The sequence below is a fragment of the Ornithodoros turicata genome, chromosome 5, assembly GCF_037126465.1.
Source record: "Ornithodoros turicata isolate Travis chromosome 5, ASM3712646v1, whole genome shotgun sequence".
Lineage (NCBI taxonomy): Eukaryota > Metazoa > Arthropoda > Arachnida > Ixodida > Argasidae > Ornithodoros > Ornithodoros turicata.
In genome coordinates this window covers 79767971-79795719 of record NC_088205.1, presented here as the reverse complement: position 1 = coordinate 79795719, position 27749 = coordinate 79767971, and the positions used below count along the sequence as shown (strand labels likewise).

The window sequence follows — 27749 nt, the reverse complement described above, 5'->3', positions numbered from 1 at the left end:
ACACGGGATGCATGGCACTCATCTGTTCGCACTAGTTAATCCTTGGTCTAGAGCTTCCAGATGTGAAACTTCGTTTCCTGTTTAATCCAAAAAGTGTACGAACTCCGCATTACAATGCACCGGCACACGGCACGGATACAAGAATGCACGGAAAAACGAACCTACTGCTACACATGCTCAGTGGAACAGGATACGGGAAACGTACTCAGGTGGTAGGTGATTTCGTATATGTGTACTAGTGGGGCAAAATATAGCTTTTCCTATACTTCAATTAAGAATAAGCCATTAGTATATACAAGACCCATGCGCGCGTCGTAGATATTTTTTGTTTACGACCGTACCTGTGCTACACCCACCCATCCTACACCCAGGATCGCTCGAGTCACGGAGATGGCAGTGTTGCCGGTTAAGATTTGTTTTTCTTTTTTTTTTTCTTTTTCCTGTCTTGGCTTTCTTGCTAAATCTACCTTGCACTTATTTTGTCCCGCTTGGTCTACAACTTTGGTGCCCCGAACTCAGCGCTATACTCATGAGTGAGCCACAGAACCCCCAGGCCGCTCACGGAGACTGAGTTAGCTCTCCCGATGGAGGCCCTGGCACGTCATCTTCCACTCCGACAATTTCCACGACTAAACCCTGCGACTTCCGTCGTTTTGGATGCAGACACCAAAGACCTGGTTCCGACAAGTCGAAGCGCTTTTCTAGGCCCGTCGCGTCCAGATTCAGATAACTAGATACGGCTAAGCGCTGCCGCTTATCCCTCCGGAGCTGATCGATGACGTTGATGACATCTTTTCGTTCATACGGTCTGACAACGCTTATGATACGTTGTTTCGCACACGACGATTTCGGAGCGAGCGAGGATACAGCAGCTCCTTACGACTTAGAAGCTCGGTGACCGCCGTCCGTCGCAGCTCCTGCATCAGATGAGACAGCTCCTGAGCAGAGTTCGAGGTAACTCGTTACTGTAACTAAGTTCCTTTTTTTGGTAACTTGTAACGTAACTCGGTACTTTTGCGACGTGGTATCTTTCAGAGGAACTCGTTCCTTTTTTTGGTAACTGGTAACTTTGCCAAAGTAACTTAAGTTACGTTCCAAGTTACTATTAACTAGCTTTTCACTCATGTCGACACATTTTCTTGCTTTCTCTCCGGTTCCTTCATGGCATATTTTGGCATAAAACGTGATATTCAATGAGTGACAGTATTTTATTCAGGAAGTAAGAACCGCTGCCATTGAAATGAAGCTGAATCATTGTGCGCCCACAGGGAGTGGGTTACACGAACGGGCATTTGTCCGCTGCCTCCCATTGAAAGAAAAGCAGGACCGAGGGTCGCGTCCCTTTAAGGGACCATATCGTAATCCCCTCAAGACCGTGGCTTTCGGGCGCGACCTTGTTCACCTCTAGCTTCGAGCATAGCTCAATTCTAGCAGATTTGTGGCGCTGTTGAACACTATGACGTCATTTGTTTACAAACAGGGAGAGGTCTATTATTGGACATAAACGAAAGCGATCTAAGCGTGCTGCACTCCACCGTCGGCAACTCAAGGTCTAACTCAACTGCTCACGCGCGCTGCACCTGCGTAATGCTATTTTGTGTCCGAAGTAGCTTGGAAGTAACTCGTTCTTTTTTTTAAGTAACTCAGTAACTGCGAGTTACATTTCAGGCTGAAGAACTTCGTTACTAATGTAGTTACATTTTTCACACGGTAACTTAACTTGTAAAGAGTTCTTTTTGACAGGTAACTTCTCAATCTATGCTCCTGAGAGATCGGTCGGGCGACCACTCCACCGCTAGCTCTTCCTCAACCGCCTTCCGCAAGATGTGTAACTCATCTCGTCTGGGAACGATGATGTTGCCTTAGACTGTTTGGGTCGACCTCGCTGGCCGCGTCAAAGATTCCGCTTCAGCCGGCGTGGCAGCAGTGCGTTCCCTTGTAGCTGCGCCGCCTCCGGCAACTAGTGAACCGGGAGGTGCAATCGCACGTTTAGCGGGGGAAATGGAAATAACGTCGACGCAACTGGATGACCTGCAAGCCAATCTTCACGGCAAACCTCACAGGCCCCGATCGAGGAGTTGTCGACGCCCCCGCGCATTGTCGCATTCAGAGCGCATTCCTGTTTTCACCCCATGGAGGAAAGAAGAAAATGAGGCGCCCCAACGGCTCTTCGACAGAAGAGAGAAGCGTGGGGCAAGTGACGTGGGGATAGGAGGTGGGCTGTAGCTTCTTTGGAGCCAGGCGAGGGTCACGTTACCTGAATTGCCCAATGAGGTCGCTTTGCACACGACGCTTTGGGGGCCACTTAGGCGCGCTACCACCATACCTCTCCAAGTATTCCGAAACTATGCGTTGGGGGGCTCCCATAGAGATGCATGTAACCGAAACCGAAAGGCGAGCGGTGACGTCACTGGAGTGGCCCCCAATCTCGGCTTCACTTCTCAGAGCAATAGGGCTCCTCCTCTCTTTCCTCCCTCCATGTTTCAACCAATCAGGGCAGATGACGATATCATTCGAGATGATGGTTGGCTAGAAGCGCGCTATGCGATCAAGTTCATGTTTAAGAGTGCACCCATCGGCATCAATGGCAGGGAGCGCTTCTCCCAGATATGCCCGGCCAGATACAGAGGCGGGGAGCGCTTCTCGCGATGTACGTAGCAGTTCACCACTTCCGACACTTTCTCGAGGGCATGACCTTTCACATCTTAACGGACCACAAGTCCCTTGCATGCGTGTTCCGGAACAACCGGTATGAATATCTGACACGGGAAAAGTCGCCTACATTTCGGAGTTCACAACCGATATCCGTCATGTGCATGGTGTCGATAACAGCACTGCGGATACTCGATAACTACCTCGGATCGGCACCATCGCCGCGCCTTGCCCGATAAGTCTTGAGGACATCGCCGCAGCTCAACTGGATGATTCCGAGATACGCCAACTGCAAGTTGCTCCGCAGAGTTCGCTTACGCTTTGTCTTGTTCCCATACCGTCGCCGACGGTGTCTTTACTTTATGGCACAGCCACTGGTACAAACCGTCCACTTATTCCTGTCGCACTCCGCAGGAACATCTTCGACGCTGCTAATAGTCTGGCCCACCCTGGTGTCTGCGCTTGTCAGAAGCTTCTGACAGCAAAATACGTTTGGTCAGGACGCTTGGCCATAAGGACGTAGAGCGATGGGTTAAAACCTTTGTTTCCTGCCAGGGCTCGAAAGTTGGGCGGCACACAAAGACCCAGGTCCACGCATTCCTTACGCCACGAGCCTGATTCGACCACGTCCATGTCGATATAGTCGGCCCACTACCCACATCCCATGGTTATGGTACATCCTGACCTGTGTGGACCTGTTTACAAGGTGGCCTGTGGCTGTTCCCTTAGCAGGTATCTCAGCCCAAACTGTGGCGGAAGCCCTTATTCTGACCACATAGGTAGCATGTTTTGGTCGTCCATCCACTGTCACAACGAACCAGGGTCCAGTCTCCCAGCGGCGAATGGTTTGGTGGAGATCCTCCGCCGCCAGTTGAAGATAGCCCTCACTGCGCCACCCTCCCAATCAAGCTAGGCCCAACATCGTCCCTCTGCGTTGCTCGACGTACGCGTTCCTGTCAATCAGGATCTTCGGTGCGCACCAACAGAGCTCGTTTATGATTCCCCTCTGCGCCTTCCTGGAGACTTCCTCACCCCAAGCGCCGATCAACCGCATCCACGTTCGGGGAACTAAAGGAGTTATCCCGACACGTAACTCCCGTTCCACCTTCATGCCAACCCTCCCACAGGCTCGTTAGCTATAGGACCTAAAAGCACGGCGATGCATGCTTTCGTCAGAAACGACCACGGGAAACCAGCGCTGACGCCGCCTTACTCCGGTCCATCCTGTCCTGGACACCCAAGACTGTGCGTGTAGAGATCAACGGCAAGCCAGACACCGTCGCCCTCGCCTTCCCTTGTCCGCTCCCCTTGCCCACGACGACGCCTCTCCCCATCAAGTTACGCCAACCAAACACGTCACTTGGGCTCAAGACAAGTCGACCGTTCCTTTTTAGGACTGTCTTTTTAGGACTGGTGAGGGGGGAGCCGTGTAATGCCCTCGGTGGCAATAATGGAAGAAGAACGAACCCCCAGTTGTTCTGTCCCGCTTGGTCTACCCCCCTCACTCACACAGTGCGCAACTTGTAGCCGGTATCAGACAGATGCTTGCCAATATAGCCCGGAGATTCAACTGAAACACCCAGTATAGGATGTACTTCTCTGAACCCGGAGATTCCAGAAAACACGAGACATTTTTTGTATAAGCTCCTCTGCTTCGTTGCGCTTATTCTCATGCAGGAACTAACAAAAGTGACTTTTATTTTAACGGATAAATGGCGTTGATCGCGTATTTTTCCCGCAGTGCGTGCAGTGGACTTTATTTTTTCCTCTCTTTCTTTCGTAATTTACGTGGTTACTTAAGTTTTCAAGTACAGTGAAATTAGCCTAATCCAGGTGCACATTGCCCGATGTGGCGGGAAGTCTGTCACTATGGAAACCAGAGATTCCAGGAAATCGAAAAAGAAACCTGTGAAACATTTGTTCGGATTTCGTTTACTGCATTTCCTCTGCGTCAATCAGCTCATTCTTAGGTGCCGGAACTACCAAAAGGAACATTTTTGCGGCGGATTCATCGGCGAACCGTCACGGCAAGAGAATGTTTTGCTGAAATGCGCAGAGTTCGTGAGACGAAGATTGCACCTTTGATCTTTCGGTGGATGACTTGCAAAAGGCTGCGCTGGAATCAGATCTGCGCACCAGAGAAGACAGCTAGCGACGTAGAAGATCTGGTCGCTGGTCAGGCCTTTTACATTGCCGAGATGGACATTGGATTTTTTAGCAGCCTTCAGGTATGCCCTGAGGAGGGATTCATTAGAAAGTACGTCTGCCTGGTACTCTAGCTTTTGCACAGTATAATTCCCGTATCCTCCAGTTTCGTTAATGAATTCCAGATAACAGCGTTCTAGAATCTTGAACTCCTCCGTGCTCTTTTTCGTAAACCAGGGTGTGATGTCCCCTTTGGTATCGTACCTTCGGCCATTTACATCGAAGCCATGCATCATCTCGTGCGCCACGACGTATCCTAGTGAGCCATAGTTCACTTCAGGTGGACCTCTCAAGTTAAAATTGGGTGACAATAGTAACGGGATACTCATTTGAGCAAAGTTGGCTGCGGGGATGTAAAAAGCGTTCGCGTCATACGTATTCACAGCAGACTGTACTTGGTAGAAATAATCCCTGTAATCGTCCTCTACACCTTTCCAGTATCTCTCAGTCAGAAATTCTTCAATGCTCAGAACATCCCGAACAAAGGGGCCGCTTAAGTCGGGGAGTTCCTCATAAAACTCGTCGGCTTTTTCCGATGAGTTCAACCGTGGCGCCAGTCCGAGGCTGAACCTCATCGAGGAAACCTTTTCCACAGCTCCCTCCCGTGTTTCGTCGTCTAGCCACGATGAGGTTCGGAAGGTTTTCGCAATTTCGCTACGGATTGCTTCGTTCATTTCTTCGATGGCTCTAATTCTCTCGTCGTAACCGGCTTTAAATGACGCGCCGTGGGCCACAGCGTTTGGGAGTTTCTGTACGGTGTATTGCAGGCAATCAAAGACGCCGTAAAGGACTACATAAAAGTAGAAGGCAGCCCTCCAGGCGAAGAATACTCTCATTTCGTTTTCCGACACTTCCCTTTGCTTGCCGAAAAGGCGGTAGAATAAGTGTAAGTCAGCCTCTGTGGTGTGTATGAGTTTCGTTCGCAGCGCCGGTGGAGCGTAGCGCCGAAGTGCCTCCAACCAATCTTTAGACAACTCGCCCTCCTCTTGAGCTACTTTCCGTAATTCCATCACCCTGACGCTGGAGTTTGATATTGGGTTCACACTTGTCTGGGACGTTTCGCCAGCTGCATGAAACATTTTCTCTAACCTCCTTATAGTCTTCACCACTTTGTCATCAACGGGCGTTGAATACACTTCGGGCAAAACATCCGCGTGTTGTAGTATTCTGGGTGTTTTAACTTCTTTCCGAAACGTGAAAGTTTGAGCACCGGCCTCGACTGGTTCCAAGACAAACAGCATGGGAATTTTGATCTTAAATATAAATTTGACTAGTATGTCCAATGGCTTGAATGTCATGTTCTTCGTTAAATCCATCTGGTGTTCCCCCAAGAAATCTCTGGCATCTTTCGCAAACTTTTCAGTGTCTGTTTCTCCGCAGTGTTTGTACAGTGCAGCAGCCTTTTGAAATGCTGTTGTTCTGCTTGGAGGAATGTGTGCTCTCTCCAGATTTTGCTTTATAGAGTTGAACACATCATTTGTGTGTTCATCGGACACAACGGGAAACAGCTGTTGGTTTCTTCCGCAGGCGAACTTGTAAAAGTTGTCACACGGATCTCTGTCCGTGTCTACAATTGCTTCAATCAACTTGCGGACGTCTCACGCCCCTTGTTGGTGTAGAGGAAAGCCCCGATGCTGACTGCTACGGCTATGCTTAAGGCGATAGCTAAAATCAATGCCGGAAGACTTATCGTTGTCGAGCTGCCCTGCCCTGGGCCCTGTGGGTGGAGAAACGACAGAAGATGATTAGAATTCGTTCTGCTTCTGGAGATCTTCGTGCAAGTTACGACACTTTGTCGGAGCTCCTGCCCTCGAGTTTCAACGGCCCTTTAAGGGGCTCAACAGTTACGTCGCGTGCAACGACCTGCAGCGTGTATTGTGCTGCATCATCAGCGAGCGGAGTGTTTTATCTTCCCGTCGAGGCCTTTTTGCCGAGGCCTCGATCGATTCCTAGTCAGCACCCAATATCGCTCCAATATTGGGGCTTTCACGGTTTTATTGGACCTAGCGAGGCCCAATCAAGCCAATGAAGAACCAAGAAATGGCGATTTATTGGGTCTATCGGTGTTATCTTGACTCAACCGCAAATATGCGAAACAGTATGAATGTTAGAAAATGAGCAAAATACCATTGTTATTGTAGTTTGAGGCCGTGTCGCCCATATAATTATGCTCAATGGCCGATGGTGCTTCATTGGTGCTACATTGGTTTGCGATCAAACCAAAGTGCCAATGTAGACAACTTTGGACCAATGCACCTTCATCGGCACTCCGGGTGGAGCATGGATATAACTTGTATAACTTGTGGTCCCGAGAAATATTCTGGCAACAAATATTCCTTATTTGTACGGTCGATATACTGCTAATGTTGAAATTTCTCGAGTAACACACTTGAAGCTACGCACAAAAAATATCGGTTTTACCAGCGGCGAAGCAAAGAACGACAGTGGAGGCAGGAATCGATATAAAATAACACGATTCTTGATAGGGATGAATATTGCTGGTATACGTTTGGCGCCTGGAATTACTTACAAATTAGTTTGACAAATTGATTGATTGGCAGGTCTAACAAAAATTGATTGTAAGTTGCTAGGACGTATGCCTCTCACCGTTACGGGAGAATTATTCTCCCTTGTACACCAGTTGCGGGTTGTGCAGTGATGAAAACTTGGTAAATTTGTCAATGATTCTGGTTGTTACAGCGATGCTCCCAATGAAAGCTGCTGAGGGACGCTAGCATATGTTTTCTTTGATGGTTTGCTCTATGGAACTACCCCGACCCTAGACCAGGTGGGATCTTACTGTCTCACCCCCGCGCGATGGCAAAGTTTCTACACAGTATCTACAGAGTATCTACACAAAAATTATAACAAAACAAATGAAAGAAAAAAATGTGATATGATTGCTTTACTTGTGTCGTGAAACGTGTTGAAATCAATTAAAAGAAGACTAGTTACTATAGCTACCATTTATATTTTTCATTGGCTCACCACGGGCTTGCAACATTGAACCCATATTTGCAGTTTCATTGGCGCATAGCACGCTGTGAGCCAACAATTGCTAAGAATGATGAGGTTATCGCATCTGATTCGAAGAGAGAAAGGGGCGTACGCCTTTTTGTGACAATTTTCATATATCCAAATTGCCACAAAAAGTCGTACGCCTCCCGTTTTCAACAAATCAGGCCAGATAACGATATCATTCGAGATGACTGTTGGTTAAGAGCGTGCTATGAGGTGAAGTTCATTTTTAAGAGTTCACGCGGCAAAACCGTTATGTTGACGCCCACGCTTACCTTCTTATAATGCAAGAATACAGTATTCCGATTCTGCAAACTTTTTAAAACCTCTTCCGCTACGTACACTCTTAGAAATGAACTTCACCGCATAGCACGCTCCTAGCCAACCGTCATCTCGACTGATATCGTTATCTGCCCTGATTTGTGGAAAACGGGAGGCGTACGCCTTTTTTGTGACACTTTCGTGGCACTTGTGTGTGACTTGTGCTGTTCATAATTGTCACAAAAAAGGCATACACCTCCCGTTTTCCACAAATCACGGCAGATAACGATATCATTCGAGAATCGAGATGATGGTTGGCTAGGAGCGTGCTATGCGGCGAAGTTCATTTCTGAGAGTGTATTTACTCAACTCTAAAATGTATCGCGAAGCCTATAACTGGGCTTTTGTGAGTGCATGGCAAGCTATGCATGGAAGTCAAGATGGTGGAAATTCGTAGCAGCCGATGCGGTTGTCTCCACGGTCTGCACCGGATGCAGAGGGAGCTAACATTCAGTGCTCGCTAAAAGTGCCCGCGAGCGCATGCTGCACGCTAATGACCAGCTTGGCATGGTTCGTTCTGTGTCCGAACAGCGAGTAAACACTGGACTGCGTTTAGTCGTTTGAACGGAAAACCGAAAAACTTGTTCCCTTTACAACGTGTTATATGCTGCTACCATCTTTATGAAAAAGACTTTCCCTCCGTAAGTTCAAAAACGGTTGCCAGTCACCGCATAAATTATGAACCCGATACAACGTGGATACGAATGGTAGTCGGCGAATGACAGCGAAATTGTTTCACCGTATAATAAGCGACTGCCTTGCGCATGCTCCGTTAACATGTCCTGAATTGTTCGATTCGGTTTAAGACGTGACCGTGCAATGGCCGATGGCGTGACCTTTTTTTAAATGCACCGAGAGGATTGCTTACCTCTCCGTATTCCTCTTCCAGCAGTAAGGGAGCACCTGTGCCATGGACAAGTAACTTGTCCGACATCGACATGGTTTAGCCTTCTTCTTCTTCTTCTTCTACCTCAGGGCAATGGCCGTTAGCCACTGAGGGCGATTGGCCAGGGCTAGTCATGGTGTAACGCGTGAAGCGACCTTAGATATCAGGTACGATCAGATAGGATGACAAAAGCCTTCGGTCAGTTCGTTCCCTCTTCTTCTTCTTCTTCTTCTACCAATGAGATAATGGCCGTGAGCCACTAAAGGAGATTGTTCCACCACTAGGCACAGTGGCCACAAGTAGAATGATCTTCCTCCTCACTGGCGCCGGCGCAATATGGTAATACATAGCAATCGTAGTAATGCTCTTCTTCTTCCACCACTAAGCACAGTGGCCACACAGGGCGATTGGCCATGCAGGGTTCCGAGGAGGGTAGTCACTGGGTGCTCATAAGTAGAACTGGGTGCGGGTATGCGCGCGGGAACCCGCATTTACCCGAACATCGTCACGGCTTGCTGGTAAGAATTCGCGATCGCTGCGGGTAGCTGATAAAATGTTCTCCATGGCCAACTAAGCGATCCCTCTCTGCCACACGCGAGCTAAGCAGTGCCCTATGTCATTGGCCGAATAGATCCGTGTGCCAGACTGCAGTAGGCAAGAGCTGGCGGGCGAGTTGGATTATTAATGCAGACACATACGGCTCTCTGTTGAATTGCAGTTTTGGCATACGATTGAAGCCGTCCGAGACACGTAGCCAACAATTTCTATTGTTTTAAAATAGAAACAGCGGTAAAGTGGACGAGTAACTTTTTACCCCCGCGGGTCCCAGTGCGGGTATATAGAGACACCACTGCGGGTGCGGGACGCCCACATAAAATCCTTGCGGGTGCGGGTTACACACGCGCGGGTACTGTGCGGGTCCAAGTTTGTTTACACGCACTCGCCTCTACTCACAAGTCCCACGGCATCACACGCGGGACAAGGAGGATGGTGAAGAGGATAGGAAGTACAGTCGGTAGAATAATATGATTCCAGCCACTGTAGTAGGAAGTGAGGAGGCGAAAGCTGCGTGGTGATTCAGAAGCAGTGGCGGATGGCAAGAACGGCGGCGCCACTCGACGCTATTTCCAACAGCCATTTCTCAGTATGGGAGGCTCCAAACGACAGGATGGCGTCCAGGGAAAAGGGCACGCCTTGTCTCGCTAGCGGCTGGGCAAGGTAGTCAAGGCGGCAGCGACCGTAGAGGGGGCAGTGCAGGAGAACGTGATAGACATCGGTCGCGACGGCAACGTGAGACGGTAACTGGTTGACGAGGCCGAGAGGGGGGCTTCAAGCCTGGGAGACCGAGCATAGGCAAGGCCGGGCTGGAAGGCATCGGCAACTCGCAGGGCGACGGACGAGACCGGACTGGTGGGCACAGGAAGGGCAGTCAGAGAGGTATTCAGCGAAGCCAGGAGGGATTCGACAACAGCAACTGCGGGGTGTTGGATTTTCGGCATCGCCGTGCGGTTCACCGGGTCCAATCCCTCAGAGACTGGTTCTGTCTGGTGGCTAAAGGGCACTGGCAAAGCGAAAGGGACGTGTGAGTAGGCGGAACCGAGTCTTCAGAGGGGGGATGCGGCATAAAGTGCTTTGTGGGCCCTATATACGTGGGGAGGCCATGCAAAGGCAATAACAGGGAGGGCGACACCACGCTAATGTTAACGGTATTGTTAAACAAATGTGTTCAGCGGTTGCTCTCGTTGTATGGCAACCGAACATCATTACTACGCACTTGCAGCATTGGCTTGCAGAATTTGCGCTACAAAATTGGTGGCGCTGTCGAACACTATGACGTCATTTGTTAACAAACCGGGAGAGGTACATTGCAAAAAAAAAAGCACCACAGAGGGAAGTAGGGAACAACACAAAGAAGAACGCACATCAAACTCTGAAAGGTGCATGAAATACAAAAAAAAAAGAATATTGATACCGCGACAAAAAGAGTTCTGATATACCGTATGTATACTGATTTGACAAAAGATACTGAACATGGTGGACACCATACCACATGGAACGGCCGTTTCAAGACAAACTCCTGAGCACAGTCGAGTCACTTGACAGAGTTGTACCACGTGACCAAGAGAGAGTATATAAGCCAGAGGCACCGAAGTGACGACCCGCGTGGCCGCTCTGAAAGAACATCAAGAAATAAAATAAAAAAGTGACATGAACGGTCGGTCGTGGCGTTATCGTTGAATTCCGTACTCGAGCAGTTACCTTAGTCTTACGCTGCGTGAGAGACCGCAAGATTATCTCCTCGCGCGCCGTCCATCTCACGTTGAACGTCCAGAAAACTGCTGTTCCCCCCTACTAACCGGACTGGAGGACCCTTGACCATCGTTCTGAACGTTGCCGGGCAGACCATCCATCACACCAACCTGCTGCGGTACTTAGGCGCCTTGCATGATGACACGCTTCACTGGGACCATCATGCCGAACTCATAAGCCAGAAGGCTTCGAACGCAAATGGCATCATCATCCGCTGCGCCCGCTTTGGTATTCGTAGGAGCGACCTGCTGTTCTTGTACAAGTGCTACGTGGGGCAAATTCTTGAGTTTGGATGTGTGGCACCTCCCTGACTATCGTCTGAGCAGGCTCTTCGCAGCAGAAAGTAAAGCCCTCCGCCTTTGCATGGCCTCCCCACGTATAAGGCCGACAAAGCACTTTACGCCGAAGCCCGCATTCCCCCTCTGAAGACTCGGTTTCGCCTACTCACAGTGAACACCTCCCTTTCGCTTTGCCAGTGCCCTTTAGCCACCAGACAGTCTCTCAGGGATTGAACCCGGTGGACCGCACGGCGATGCCGAAAATCCAACACCCCGCTGTTGCTGTTTTCGAATCCCTTCTGGCCTCGCTGAATACCTCTCTGACTGCCCTTCCTGTGCCCACCAGTCCGGTCTCGTCCATGGCCCTGCGAGTTGCCGATGCCTTCCAGCCCGGCCTTGCCTATGTTCCGTCTCCCAGGCTTGAAGCCCACCTCTCGGCGCTCGTCAACCAGTTACCGTCTCACGTTGTCGTCGCGACCGATGTTTCGGCTCAGCTGGCGGGTGCCGGCGTCGTCTTCCCCCAGCTGGACTGTCATTGCCCGATCCGCCTTCGGTGTTCAAGAGCGAACTCCTCGCCATGATACTGGCCCTCAGACTGGTGCCCTATGCATACTCCGAGACCCTCCTCTTGTCCGACTCGCTACCGGCCATCACCGCCCTAGCGAGCCCATCCTCCGAGTGGTTCCAGCTCCTGCAGACCCCGACTTGTAGCCACAGCACGAAGTAGTACTGGCATGGATCCCAGGACACTCTGGCCTTCCTCCCAATGACCTGGCGGACAGCTTGGCTAAAATCTCCCTCTCTGGCCCTCTCATTGACGTTCTCCCGCCCCTGGCCTCTATCACGCGAGCCGTGTATAGAAGGCTCCTGAAGCTGACTGTTCTTCGCTCGCTGCCAGCCCGGTAAGCCCACCTTTCCCACGCTTAGCAGGCGCATCTCCCGTCACGTCCAAGTCTTGCTGACTCGACCGTGCTGCCTTGCCCTTCCCCCGAACTTTGATTTAGACAATGTGGGTGTCAGCCGCTCTCCTGCGTGCGCCCATTGCAGTCAAGAGGAAACTGTGAAGCACGTTCTCCGGCACTGCCCCCTCTACGGTCGCTGCCGCCTTGACTACCTTGCCCAGCCGCTAGCGAGACAAGGCGTTCCCTTTTCCCTGGACGCCATCCTGTCGTTTGGAGCCTCCCATACTGAGAAATGGCTGTCGGAAATAGCGTCGAGTGGCGCCGCCGTTCTTGCCATCCGCCACTGCTTCTGAATCACCACGCAGCTTTCGCCTCCTCACTTCTTACTACAGTGGCTGGAATCATATTATTCTACCGACTGTACTTCCTATCCTCTTCACCATCCTCCTTGTCCCGCGTGTGATGCCGTGGGACTTGTGAGTAGGGGTGAGTGCGTGTAAACAAACTTGGATCCGCACAGTACCCGCAAGAATTTTATCTGGGCGTCCCGCACCCGCAGTAGTGTCTTTATACCCGCATTGGGACCCGCGGGGGTAAAATGTTACTCGTCCACTTTACCGCTGTTTCTATTTTAAAACAATAGAAATTGTTGACTACGTGTCTCGGACGGCTTCAATCGTATGCCAAAACTGCAATTCAACAGAGAGCCATATATGTCTGCATTAGTAATCCAACTCGCCCTCCAGCTCTTGCCTACTGCAGTCTGGCACACGGATCTATACGGCCAACGACATAGGGCACTGCTGAGTTCGCGTGTGGCAGAGAGGGATCGCTTAGTTGGCCATGGAGAACATTTTATCAGCTACCCGCAGCGATCGCGAATTCTTACCCGCAAACCGTGACGATGTTCGGGTAAATGCGGGTTCCCGCGCGCATACCCGCACCCAGTTCTACTTATGAGCCCCAGTGACTACCCCCCTCTGATGGTGGTGGTGGTGATGACGATAGGGTTGCCGTTGTCGGCCTCACGTATGTGGGCAACGTCACGACTCACGCCCTGGGGGAATGTGCGTCCTGGGCCGACTTCTAAGGGAACTGTGCTGACATATGTCTGAAAGTGTCTGAGGAAAACCCAGGAAAAACCCCAGACAGCACAGCCGGCACCGGGAATCGAACCCTGCATGGCCAATCGCCCTGTGTGGCCACTGTGCTTATAGTAGTGGAAGAAGAAGAGCATTACTACGATTACTATGCATTACCATACTGAGGCCCTGAGTCCTAGCCACATCACGGAGGTGGTCCTGACATGGATTCCTGGGCACTGTGGCCTATCTCCCAACGAGTTGGCGGACAACCTTGCAAAAATTTCCCTCTCCGGCCCTATCATTGACGTCCTTCCGCCCCTGCCCTCTATCACGCGAGCCAGGTATAGAAGGCTGCTGGAGCTGACCGCTCTCCGCTCTCTGCCAGCCCGGTACGCCCATCTTTCCCACGCTTGGCAGGCTGACCGCTGCGTCTCCCGTCATGTAGAAGTCTTGCTGACTCGACTGCGCTGTCTAGCCCTTCCACTGAACTTTTACCTGCACCGCGCGGGTGTCAGCCGCTCTCCTGCGTGCGTCCACTGCGGTCAAGAGGAAACTGTAGAGCACTTTCTCCTGCACTGCCCCCTCTACGACCGCTCCCGCCTTATCTACCTTGCCCAGCCGCTGGCTAGACAAGGGGTTCCCCTCTCCCTGGACGCCATCCTGTCATTTGGAGCCTCCCACACCGAAAAGTGGCGGTTTGAAATAGCGTCGAGAGCCGCCGCCTTTCTGACCATCTGCGGCCGCTTCTGAAACATCTTGTACCTCCCGCTTCCTCCCTCCCCTCTGCTATGGCTTCCTTCTACTAACATGTCACCGTGGGTCTCATGAGCCTCTAGAGATTAGTCCGCACCAAACCCTGGCCAATCGCCCTGTGTGGCTGGCGGCCACTGTTCCTAGTGGTGGAAGAAGAAGAAGAAGATTACCATACTGCGCCGACGCCAGTGAGGAGGAAGATCATTCTACGTGTGGTCACTGTGCCTAGCGGTGGAACGAACTGACCATTTCGAAGGCTAACCATGTCGAGATCGGATGAGTTACTTGTCCAGGGCACAGGTGCTCCCTTACTGCTGGAAGAGGAATACGGAGAGGTAAGCAATCCTCTCGGTGCATTTAAACAAAGGTCACGCCATCGGCCATTGCACGGTCACGTCTTAAACCGAATCGAACAATTCAGGAAATGTTAACGGAGCATGCGCAAGGCAGTCGCTTATTCTACGGTGAAACAATTTCGCTGTCATTCGCGGACTACCATTCGTATCCACGTTGTATCGGGTTCATAATTTATGCGGTGAGTGGCAACCTTTTCTGAACTTACGGCGGGAAAGTCTTTTTCATAAAGATGGTAGCAGCATATAACACGTTGTAAAGGAAGTTTTCCGGTTTTCCGTTCAAACGACTAAACGCAGTCCAGTGTTTGCTCGCTGTTCGGACACAGAACGAACCATGCCAAGCTGATCATTAGCGTGCAGTAGAGTCACTAAATAAGCTACGCTTCAGAGTATCGACACTGAGGCAAAAAGAGCCGCCATGTTGTTTCGGATGACCTCCAGCCCCACCTCTATTTTGGCAGTAGAAATAGATGAAGGTGAAGTTCAGCAGTGGAAGAAGACAACACTTCGAAGAGCGCTAAATGGATGGCGCTGGAGGTCATCCGAAACAACATGGCGGCTCAGTGTCGATACTCTGAAGCGTAGCTTATTTAGTGACTCTAGCGTGCAGCATGCGCTCGCGGGCACTTTTAGCGAGCACTGAATGTTAGCTCCCTCTGCATCCGGTGCAGACCGTGAAGATAACTGCATCGGCTGCTACGAATTTGCACTTCCATGCATAGCTCGCCATGCACTCACAAAAGCCCAGTTATAGGCTTCGCGATACATTTTAGAGTTGAGTAAATACACTCTTAGAAATGAACTTCGCCGCATAGCACGCTCCTAGCCAACCATCATCTCGACTGATATCGTTATCTGCCCTGATTTGTGGAAAACGGGAGGTGTACGCCTTTTTTGTGACACTTTTGTGACACTTGTGTGTGACTTGTGCTGTTCATAATTGTCACAAAAAAGGCATACACCTCCCGTTTTTCACAAATCAGGGCAGATAACGATATCAGTCGAGATGATGGTTGGCTAGGAGCGTGCCATGCGGTGAAGTTCATTTCTAAGAGTGTACGTAGCGGAAGAGGTTTTAAAAAGTTTGCAGAATCAGAATACTGTATTCTTGCATTGTAAGAAGGTAAGCGTGGGCGTCAACATGGCGGTTTTGCCGCGTACACTCTTAAAAATGAACTTCACCTCATAGCACGCTCTTATCCAACCGTCATCTCGAATGATATCGTTATCTGGCCTGATTTGTTGACAACGGGAGGCGTACGACTTTTTGTGGCAATTTGGATATATGAAAATTGTCACAAAAAGGCGTACGCCCCTTTCTCTCTTCGAATCAGATGCGATAACCTTATCATTCTTGGCAATGGTTGGCTCATAGCGTGCTATGCGGTGAAGTTCTGTTTTTACAGTGTACCCTTTGTAGAGCAAAATAGAAAGATGAATATTGGAAAAGTAAAATGCCTGCCCGCCTGCTTGGTTTCCGCAAAGAAGCACACGGCAAATGTGAGTTCAGAGGAGGCAGTGTCCCCGACTTCGTTTGTTTCGCCATCTTTGTGATAAGATGTTTTCTTGTCGTTGTCATAAGACGGTTGTGACCAGCATCAAGATCAAAGTGGGGGAAAGGAAGATAAAACAAGAGGCAGGAACACTTCCTCCTGTCCCTGCTACTAATGTGCGCTCTTTTTTTGGGACAATCGAGCCACTGTGGCCATTTTATTAATTTTTCGACTATGTCTGTTGCAAAAGTGCGCAGAGCTTTTTTTTTTATCTGTAGATCAGTTAAAATGGCGAGAACTGTTTCCAGAAGGTAATTGCCGAAGGTCCCACAATCCTCCGGCAAGTACGTCGCCAAGTGGGAATTATCACTTTAGGTGAAACACCCTGTATATCTGCATGCGCATGTTTAATGTAAAATAGAGCTGTGCGTGCGCATGTGTGTCCGTGACTACACTTGTTTTTGTCTTGGCGGTGTTATATACAGGGTGTCCCAGAAAACGTGTCATTGAATTATAATAAAAAAACTACGCCACCTAGAATCATGCGGTCAACGGCATTTGTTCTTATTAGGTTTTTGCCACGTCCTAATGTGAATGTCATGTACTCCAAGTTTAATTATGTAAATTTTTGCGAGCTTAAGTCGGAAATTTGCCTAGTAAAGGTCACTTTTCTACCCCCACCAATGTGAAGAGCGTGTCTAATTTAGTCAAATTAATGATAATTGACAGGGATATTCAGGAGCTATCCCATCGGAAAAAATAGCCGAACATCATGCTGTACGGAGGTCTCACACAATAGCGCACGGTGAATTTTTCAGCGCAATCTTTGTCAGTCCGACGAAAGGAGGTTGGAAACCCAGCCCTCCCCGACGTCGCAGAAGGAGATAAAACAGGCACGGCTTATCACGTTCGACTTTCGCTGAGATAATGCCTTCCCTCTCCCAATTTTAGGAACTGTTACTTTTTCTACTATCACTCTGTGGGCTGGCTTCGGAACCTCCTTTCGTCGCACTGAGAGCGTTTGCGCTCAAAACGTCATCGCGCGCTATGGTCCGGTGCTCCGGAAAGCATGATATTCGGCTATTTTTTCCGATGGGATAGCTCGTGAATATCACTGTGAATTATCATGAATTTGAGTGAATTCGGCATGCTCTTCATATTGGTGGGGTAAAAAAGCGACATTTACTTGGCAAATTTCTGAGTTCAGTTCGCAAATATTTACATAATTAAACTTGGAGTACATGACATTCACATTAGGACGTGGCAAAAACCTAATAAGAACAAATGCCGTTGACCGCATGATTCTAGGTGCCGTAGTTTTTTTATTATAATTCAATGACACGTTTTCTGGGACACCCTGTATAGTGTTCATAGCGTCTCTCTCTTATTTTTTGTAGAGCACTTTTTTTCGTGTTCACCTGCACTGTGGAATTTTTGGGCAGCTTGACACCTTACAACTTACAAGCTGACACACACGTTGCAGAGGTGTTGGATAGCATATGCATTCCCGTTTTCCCCAAATGCACTGCGCAGATCGATGCCTCTCGCTCGTAATTTACGGGTACTACGGTACGGTACGGTACGGTAGTTAACAGGACTCCTGGCAAGTTTCCCGCGACCATTACAAGAAGTTGTGAATATAAATCACCCTAAGTGTTTGACCAGCTTCAGAAAATTTATATCTCTTGTCTTCACAGCGCACATACAGAATGATAATTTTGCAGAACTGCAAGTGAATCTATCTCTGGACACCACACGGGTAAATGAGTGTCCGAGCTATTGCCAACATCTCCCAGTAGTCGGGGTCCTCACAGAGAATGAGGGAAGAATCACCAGCGCGGGGAAGCCATTCTGCAGGCTGTATCGAGCCAATTCCGAAGCAGCACACCATCATTGGTCTAATATAGGTCCAACATTGGCCGTGCAACTCCAACGTTGCGCCAATGAAACTGCAAATATGGGTTCAATGTTGCAAGCCCGTGGTAGGCCAATGAAAAATATAAATGGTAGCTATAATTTCAACACGTTTCAGGACCCAAGTAACGCATCATATTACATTTTTTTCTTTCATTTCTTTTGTTTTTGTGTAGATACTCCAACTCTGCCATCGCGCGGGGGTGAGACAGTAAGATCCCACCTGGTCTATAGGGTCGGGGTAGTTCCATAGAACAAATCATCAAAGAAAACATATGCTATAGCATCCCTCAGCAGCTTTCATTGGGAGCATCGCTGTAACAGCCAGAATCATTGACAAATTTACCAAGTTTTCATCACTGCACAACCCGCAACTGGTGTACAAGGGAGAATAATTCTCCCGTAACGGTGAGAGGCATACGTCCTAGCAACTTACAATCAATTTTTGTTAGACCTGTCAATCAATCAATTTGTCAAACTAATTTGTAAGTAATTCCAGGCGCCAAACGTATACCAGCAATATCCATCCCTATCAAGAATCGTGTTATTTTATTTCGATTCCTGCCTCCACTGTCGTTCTTTGCTTCGCCGCTGGTAAAACCGATATTTTTTGTGCGTAGCTTCAACTGTGTTACTCGAGAAATTTCAACATTAGCAGTACATCGACCGTACAAATAAGGAATATTTGTTGCCAGAATATTTCTCGGGACCACAAGTTATACAAGTTCTATCCATGCTCCACCTGGAGTGCCGATGAAGGTGCACTGGTTCAAAGTTGTCTACATTGGCACTTTGGTTTGATCGCAAACCAATGTAGCACCAATGAAGCACCATCGTCCACTGAGCATAATTATATGGGCGACACGGCCTCAAACTACAATAACAATGGTATTTTGCTCATTTTCTAACATTCATACTGTTTCGCATATTTGCGGTTGAGTCAAGATAACACCGATAGACCCAATAAATCGCCATTTCTTGGTTCTTCATTGGCTTGATTGGGCCTCGCTAGGTCCAATGAAACCGTGAAAGCCCCAATATTGGACCGATATTGGGTGCTGACTAGGAATCGATCGAGGCCTCGGCAAAAAGGCCTCGACGGGAAGATAAAACACTCCGCTCGCTGATGATGCAGCACAATACACGCTGCAGGTCGTTGCACGCGACGTAACTGTTGAGCCCCTTAAAGGGCCATTGAAACTCGAGGGCAGGAGCTCCGACAAAGTGTCGTAACTTGCACGAAGATCTCCAGAAGCAGAACGAATTCTAATCATCTTCTGTCGTTTCTCCACCCACAGGGCCCAGGGCAGGGCAGCTCGACAACGATAAGTCTTCCGGCATTGATTTTTGCTATCGCCTTAAGCATAGCCGTAGCAGTCACCATCGGGGCTTTCCTCTACAGCAACAAGGAGCGTGAGACGCCCAAGGAGAAGGGCAACACATCATTACCTGGGCATATCTCCATGCCTAAATTCCCCATGAAGCCTTATGACGTCAGCGAGGAAGACTACACGGATAATGACGTTGGCCCGGCAGAAAGCACATCCCCGACGTACAAAAAAGTTTGTAACACCGATGACTGTCAACACGTCCGCAAGTTGATTGAAGCAGTTGTAGACACGGACAGAGATCCGTGTGACAACTTTTACAAGTTCGCCTGTGGAAGAAACCAACAGCTGTTTCCCGTTGTGTCCGATGAACACACAAATGATTTGTTGAAGTCTATAAAGCAAAATCTGGAGAGAGCACACATTCCTCCAAGCAGAACAACAGCGTTTCAAAAGGCTGCTGCACTGTACAAACACTGCCGAGAAACAGACACTGAAAAGTTTGCGAAAGATGCCAGAGATTTCTTGGGGGAACACCAGATGGATTTAACGAAGAACATGACATTCAAGCCATTGGACATACTAGTCAAATTTATATTTAAGATCAAAATTCCCATGCTGTTTGTCTTGGAACCAGTCGAGGCCGGTGCTCAAACTTTCACGTTTCGGAAAGAAGTTAAAACACCCAGAATACTACAACACGCGGATGTTGCATCAATTTTGCCCGAAGTGTATTCAACGCCCATTGATGACAAAGTGGTGAAGACTATAAGGAGGTTAGAGAAAATGTTTCATGCAGCTGGCGAAATGTCCCAGACAAGTGTGAACCCAATATCAAACTCCAGCGTCAGGGTGATGGAATTACGGAAAGTAGCTCAAGAGGAGGGCGAGTTGTCTAAAGATTGGTTGGAGGCACTTCGGCGCTACGCTCCACCGGCGCTGCGAACGAAACTCATACACACCACAGAGGCTGACTTACACTTATTCTACCGCCTTTTCGGGAAGCAAAGGGAAGTGTCGGAAAACGAAATGAGAGTATTCTTCGCCTGGAGGGCTGCCTTCTACTTTTATGTAGTCCTTTACGGCGTCTTTGATTGCCTGCAATACACCGTACAGAAACTCCCAAACGCTGTGGCCCACGGCGCGTCATTTAAAGCCGGTTACGATGAGAGAATTAGAGCCATCGAAGAAATGAACGAAGCAATCCGTAGCGAAATTGTGAAAACCTTCCGAACCTCATCGTGGCTAGACGACGAAACACGGGAGGGAGCTGTGGAAAAGGTTTCCTCGATGAGGTTCAGCCTCGGACTGGCGCCACGGTTGAACTCATCGGAAAAAGCCGACGAGTTTTATGAGGAACTCCCCGACTTAAGCGGCCCCTTTGTTCGGGATGTTCTGAGCATTGAAGAATTTCTGACTGAGAGATACTGGAAAGGTGTAGAGGACGATTACAGGGATTATTTCTACCAAGTACAGTCTGCTGTGAATACATATGACGCGAACGCTTTTTACATCCCCGCAGCCAACTTTGCTCAAATGAGTATCCCGTTACTATTGTCACCCTATTTTAACATGGGAGGTCCACCTGAAGTGAACTATGGCTCACTAGGGGATACCGTGGCGCACGAGATGATGCATGGCTTCGATGTAAACGGCCGACGGTACGACGGCAAAGGGGACATCACACCCTGGTTTACGCAAAAGAGCACGGAGGAGTTCAAGATTCTAGAACGCTGTTATCTGGAATTCATTAACCAAACTGGAGGATACGGGAATTACACTGTGCAAAAGCTAGAGTACCAGGCAGACGTACTTTCTAAGGGATCCCTCCTCAGGGCGTACCTAAAGGCTGCTAAAAAATCCCAGGTTCATCTCGGCAATGTGAAAGGCCTGACCAGCGACCAGATCTTCTACGTCGCTACCTGTCTTTTCTATTGCGCAGATCTGTTTCCAGCGCAGCCTTTTGCAACTCATCCACCGAAAGGTCAAAGGTGCAATCTTCCTCTCGCGAACTCTGCGCATTTCAGCAAAACTTTCTCTTGCGGTGACGGTTCGCCGATGAATCCACCGCAAAAATGTTCCTTTTGGTAGTTCCGGCACCTAAGAATGAGGTGATTGACGCAGAGGAAATGCAGTAAATGAAATCCGAACAAATGTTTCACTTCTTTGTATTTCGATTATTTCCAGGAATCTTGGAAGTTTGGGGAATGGTTGACTTTCCGTCAGATGGCAAGGAGACCCAACAGGCACCTGGATCAGCCTAATTTTCGTATTTCATATCGGCTTACTGCCGCAAAAGACGCGGACAAAGAGTTAGAACATAGAAGAGACAAACCACCTGCAGTCTCTCAACTAAATGAAGTTTATTGGAAGAGGAAGTATTTGTAGAACAAACATTGTGCGTCATCAAGGGCATATCAGACCCAGTACACGTCATAAGGTCAGAGGTTTACCACGTGGTACACTCTTAAAAATGAACTTCACCGCATAGCACGCTCTTAGCCAACCATCATCTCGAATGATATCGTTATCTGCCCTGATTTGTTGAAAATGGGAGGCGTACGCCTTTTTTGTGACACTTATGCTGTTCATAATTGTCACAAAAAAGGCGTACGCCCCCCGTTTTCAACAAATCAGGGCAGATAACGATATCATTCGAGATGATGGTTGGCTAAGAGCGTGCTATGCGGTGAAGTTCATTTTTAAGAGTGTAGCCTAGAAGGCGTTCCAGTCATATTCCTGACCTTGAGAGTTCACCCAGATTCAATAAATTATGTACCCCGTAGGTGTACATATACTTATGCACCCTGCAGGTGGTTTGTCTCTTCTATGTTCTAACTCTCTGTCCGCGTCTTTTGCTGCAGTAAGCCGATATGAACTTGTACCAACTACCCCGCTTTGTCTCTCTTAATTTTCGTATGTCTGAAGGCCTCAGTAACCATGGATATAGCAGAAATCACAAAAGCGGAATGCGGGAAAAATCCATTTATCTGGTGGAGTAAAAATGTCACTTTTGTACTTCCAGTATACACGAGAATGAGCGCAACGACTGAGGAGCTTTGAAATACGAACAAATGCCTCATCCCACAATATACTGAAAGGACGGTGCGTGTCTTATCAATGTTCCTTAGTTTCACCAGGCCTTCCACCTACCCGTCCACCCCTATTGCACTCGACTTTCAGTACATTGTGCTGTTTCGGATGTTTCCTGGAATCTCCTGGTTCGTAGGAGTACGTCCTGTGTACGTGCCATGTCCATTTCATTAGCAACCATATTTCCCCGCTTTGCTTTGCGCCCTCGGCAGATAGTTGTGCAGAAGAAGAGGATTCAACAAACTCGCCCAATTGAGAATTTTGTGCGACTGATGTTGTATTGCTTAGGGGGCGTTCACACAGGCCGATTTTCAGCACCAACTGGAAGCAACGTCTTTGGACCAACTTCAAGACGGTACAGTTTCCACGTTCACACGTACCAACTCATTAGCTCTGCCCACAACCAACCTTACCGCAATCGGGGTGTATGGATTCAAGTCCAACCGCTGATGACTTTTTAACTGTCATTAATCAAAGCGAGGTCATTTTATTTCGCCACAAGATCACCAGTATCTAAAAAAAATGCCTATTGATATGTTTATATGGCGCTAGTAACCAAAAAATAAAGTTCTCAAGTACCCCTGTAGGATTTGAACCCATGCCAGGCAGTACGACACGAACGAAATCGCTTGACGCCCTCGAGGGTCACGTGGCAATGCTCCTCACGTTGATTGGTTAGACCACCACCAACTCTCCGAAGTTTTCGCTCGGCGACCGACTCCCAGCAACTCGAGTTGGTCATGACTAGGGTTCGTGGTTTTCGGCATTTTCCGAAAAATGCCGGAAAACACCCCCCGAATGATTTTTTTCAGATTTTGAATATTCCGAAAAAATCCGAATTTCTCGTATCCTGACAGCTGCCATTCCTGGAACCGCAAAGGGAAATCCCCTTGGAATCTCCCTTTGTCGACTATTTCTCGAGCGTGGCATTATCTTCGGGCTGTGCCCTTGTTTCGTTGTGCTCTGTTGTGCGGTCGGCGACCGCCTGTTGGCAGCACACGCACTTAGTGACACACCTATCTTTAGTGAATTTACTATTGAGAACCTTTGTGGTCTGTTGTTGTCGGGTTAAAAAGAGATCACGAGTGTACGGAGCTCCCAAACGGTTTCAAAAGCCGATCGCTGATCCCCTGCCCTAGCCTTCTAGTTCATTTTTGTGTTCTTTGTATTCATCTATCTACTTCCCTCCAGTTACGACTTTGAGTGACCCTTGTTTCCGTTCCTGAGGCACTTCAAGGCAATTCGAGGCACTTCACTGTATGAGGACTTATTCTTATTTGTTCTACGAGATGAATCTCGTATGGATGATATAAAGCGCGAGTTTTTCGAATATGCTGCATGCCCTGCCCCTCAGGTGGATATATCTCCTATTCATTTTTGGACGACCCGTTCCAGCACATGGCCTTCCTGTTTCTAGCGCTAATGTTGAGCGCGCGTTCTCTAAACTGCGTGTTATTAATCGCAAGGAGCGAGCCGCTATGACAGATGCGAGCATGATGATGTACGCTTGCATCTATTACAACAAGAGGTAATCTCCTTGTTTGCTGGTTTGGCACAGGCAATAAAAGGCATTGTTAATGAAACCATGAATCGATTCACTTCTTTTCGGTTCGTTGTTACTTCGCGCGCAAAATAGGCTTTCCTTCATGCGAAATAAATAGATGCCTGTATTCGGGCATTTATTTTTTGGCGGAATATAGATGCCGAAAAAATCCGATTTATAGTCCCCCATATAAATGCTGATAACCACCCCCCGAATTGGGTTGAAAATAAATGCCGAAAACCACAAACCCTAGTCATGATTGGTGATGTCGGCCGGCTGCCACCAACTCCAAAGTTTGTCCGAGTTGGTGCAGAAAGTTCGCCCGTGTGAACGCCCGCTAACGAAGTATATTAAGCCTACTGCGGAGTAATTGCCACGTGCACTTTCAGTGTTAACACTTGTCCGCAGGTGTCTGCTGCTTCAACATTGCACACGAGAGCACACGCATGTGTCGAAGCACCAAAAAAGTTTCAACATGACCCCAAGAACACAGACGGTCCCCAGGACATCCTCACAGTACGTGTCATCGTGTCCTGGTCCTTCGATATCTATTCCCACAATGTCCTCAGGATGACACTCGCGGATTGTCCGTGATGAGTCACTCGCGTACATCCTGTGGAAGTCCCGTGGTAGGTAGCACTCGGGATGAGAAATGCCACTTTTTGTTCTATTTTCCTGCTAAGACTCTTCAAGTATTGAGTGGCAGATTTGTTTTGTTTTCTGTGCCGCTCCCAGGGGCTGAATGACATTCGTCAGAAGAGAGGGCGGTCCTACGGAAAAATTTATTTTCCTCCAAAAAGGTGTCTGTCAATGACACATGCCGACATTTTCGGGAAACTGTATTGGATTAAATTGAATAGGATATTCCCTCACAACCTAGCAACATAATGGATTTTGCGCCCACTTTTAATGGCGCCACCTGGATGGAGAGGGGCATGTCGGGAAGACGCAGAAGGGCAGAAGTATAGCAGAAGCAGAAGTACTTGTTAGCAAAACTGATTTGCCGGCAGAACTGCAACTTGGAACAGACCGCCGGTACTATACTCATTTTAACTATGAAACATAACAAGATTGAATCAAGGACGGGCAAAGGTGTGTATATAGAGAAAAATATGCCATCAAATGCAAATTTTTTGGCTTTCAGTAGCGTTTTTCTTACTACAGCGAACCCTCGTTAATATGACCCCCGATAATCTGACATACGCGCTTTACGACCATACTCCTGGGGAACAATGCAGTGAACCTCCGCAAATCCCCCCGTTAATATGACAATTCCGCGTTAAGACCAAAATTTTTGGGAACGACCATGGTCATGATAACGAGGGTTCACTGTATTTGACTGTGATTGCTGTCGTTATGTCGAAACATATTTTTTCAGGTAAACATCGACCGAGCGTAATTTAAAGGTGATTTTCGAGATAATTACAACAGAATGTAAACTTACGGAATAAAATTTACGCAAGTTGTTAAAAAAATCTGTCATGAAATCCTAGCCATTTTTTCATTGCCATTTTTTCAATGAAATTCTCGCTTCGCCGTTCCAAGCTACGCCGCCACTTTCTGGAAAATTTTAGTGTCATGGCGGTCCGCACAGAAAACAGCAGCGAACGAAAAACGCTCAATTTGATTGACAGGTCGAGCCTCTTTTTTAGGCTCCTCCTAAAGGCCAGGCTCCCTTTGGCATACACGGCACCACGGCACTGAACGAACACAGACGCAAGCGGCATCTGTTGAACACGATGGAAATTGTTTCTTTCAATTTCCATTGTATTCAATAGATGCCGCTTGCGTCTCCCAGTCAGTCGCATGAATGTTGCCGCTTTCCATTGGCAGAGCTGGGTCAAATTTTTGCCCCGGGAATGGACAAAAGCTGTTCCATTAGCAGAATCGTATCAGACGCCGTATGTTTCATTGGCGGAACAAGGGCAAGAAGTTTGCTCGAAAGAGTTTTCGACCCACGAGACCAAAGCTAACCCGGGAAAGCACGGGCTCACGCGAGCCATCCACAGCGCATGCTTCGTACCTCGAACGATTGTTAGCATTCCATTGACGAAGCAGCAAACCCGTGTGACCCTGAAGGGAACATACACTCAAACCGAACCCCAGCGCGGGGCAAAATCTGCTCTCCCAATGGAATACGCCATATACAGGGTGTGTGCAGAAAAACATGACCCGCATTTAGGCACATAGCTTGTTGCCTACCAAACTAACGAACTTCCGGTGGCGCACGATGGCGCATTTATGCGTTCGAAATCTGCAGAAAAATTGTGGAAGCCATACTCAGCTTAAAAAATAAACGGAACAACGAAAACGTCGGCTTCCGTGCATCAGAATAGGGCAACATGGTGGACAACAGGGTGTATGTGAAAGGGCAACACGGTTAACGTAGGAGAGTTGTGTCCAAGTACCGCTAGGGGAGCTATAGGTGCATAAATCGAAATGATGTCCCACATGGATGCTCATCGGCAGTACCCCTAGCGGTGCCTGCACATAACTCTCCTGAGACCGAAATGCACTACCATGCACTGTCATGACCACCCTATTCTAATGCATGGAAGCTCATGTTTTCGCGCTGTGTTTATTTTTTTACACTGAGTATGCTTTCCAGGATTTTTTTGTAGCTTTCGCACGCACAAATACGCCGTCGTGCGCCACCGGAAGTTCCTCGGCTAAGTAGACAGCGAGTTACATGTAAAAATGCGGGTCATGTTTTTCTGCACACACCCTGTATATACAGGGTTCGCGCAAATCGCGAACGGGTGCATCAATCGAAGAACTTTCTTTTTTACAAGTATCTGTCCGATACCACCTACAAGCTGCGCACCGTGAGAGTGAGTGGGGGGCGCTCATTATTTAAATAAAAATTCAAATGAGTTTCGCGAAAAAACGTAACTTCTAAAGCAGGGCGCTATCGGCATTAAAATGGGTACTAACCCTTTTTGGGACCTTCAGTGGACACCTTTTAGAGAAAAATCTGCCACCGAAGCGGGTCATTTGTTGCAGTAATTAGTTGGTTTCGGTTTACATATTTTTGTCGCGGCTGGTCGCGGCGAAGCCATGGGCGAAGCGCAAAAGGACGTAATTCATTGGTGGATAAGGGAGTGAAAGAGCGTCATTTTGCGCTTCACCGCGACCACTGATAACGATATCATTCGAGATTATGGTTGGCTAGGAGCGTGCTATGCGGTGAAGTTCATTTTTAAGAGTGTGCTTCGAGCAAGAGTTACCAACCAACACGGCTGTCTCACCACACGAAGACCTGAACCGTATCAGCGCAACCCAGCGACTCCAAAGTTGAAACTGAAAACCACAATTAAACTTTGAAAACGCCAACGCGAGTTCTACATTCCTACACTCTTAAAAATGAACTTCACCGTATAGCACGCTCCAGGCCAACCATAATCTCGAATGATATCGTTATCTGCCCTGATTTGTTGAAAACGGGAGGCGTACGCCTTTTTTGTGACACTTATGCTGTTCATAATTGTCACAAAAAAGGCGTACGCCTCCCGTTTTCAAAAAATCAGGGCAGATAACGATATCATTCGAGATTATGGTTGGCTAGCACTCTTAAAAATAAACTTCACCGCATAGCACGCTCCTAGCCAACCA

The 27749-nt window shown here is 48.4% G+C and overlaps 2 protein-coding genes across 4 annotated transcripts in view; one reads left to right on the top strand and one right to left on the bottom strand.

Annotated features, from left to right (window-relative positions):
- Positions 1–27749, bottom strand: part of LOC135394933 (endothelin-converting enzyme 1-like) — a 123665-nt gene that overhangs the window by 17213 nt on the left and 78703 nt on the right. Inside the window, exons 1-2 of one of the 3 annotated variants that reach the window (XM_064626017.1) lie at positions 9065–9233; positions 4564–6574 (exon numbers count right to left, since the gene is read on the bottom strand). The exons of 1 other annotated variant lie outside the window; for it this stretch is intronic. In XM_064626017.1, the coding sequence (XP_064482087.1) occupies positions 4632–6173 (1542 nt within the window). In that variant the 5' untranslated portion in view covers positions 6174–6574; positions 9065–9233 and the 3' untranslated portion in view covers positions 4564–4631. Of the gene's footprint in view, positions 1–4563; positions 6575–9064; positions 9234–27749 lie in introns of those variants that run through there. One more of the 3 variants, XM_064626016.1, reaches the window with a different exon arrangement.
- Positions 14591–21662, top strand: LOC135396235 (endothelin-converting enzyme 1-like). Its single transcript, XM_064627261.1, has 2 exons — positions 14591–14745; positions 19472–21662. Exons 1-2 carry the CDS (start codon positions 14674–14676, stop codon positions 21590–21592), a joined length of 2193 nt encoding a protein of 730 aa, XP_064483331.1. The 5' UTR covers positions 14591–14673; the 3' UTR covers positions 21593–21662.

Coding starts and splice junctions, on each gene's coding strand:
- LOC135396235 (XM_064627261.1), top strand. CDS start 14,674: ATGTCGAGATCGGATGAGTTACTTGTCCAGGGCACAGGTGCTCCCTTA. Junction 14,746..19,471: donor TGGAAGAGGAATACGGAGAG/GTAAGCAATCCT, acceptor CTCCACCCACAG/GGCCCAGGGCAGGGCAGCTC.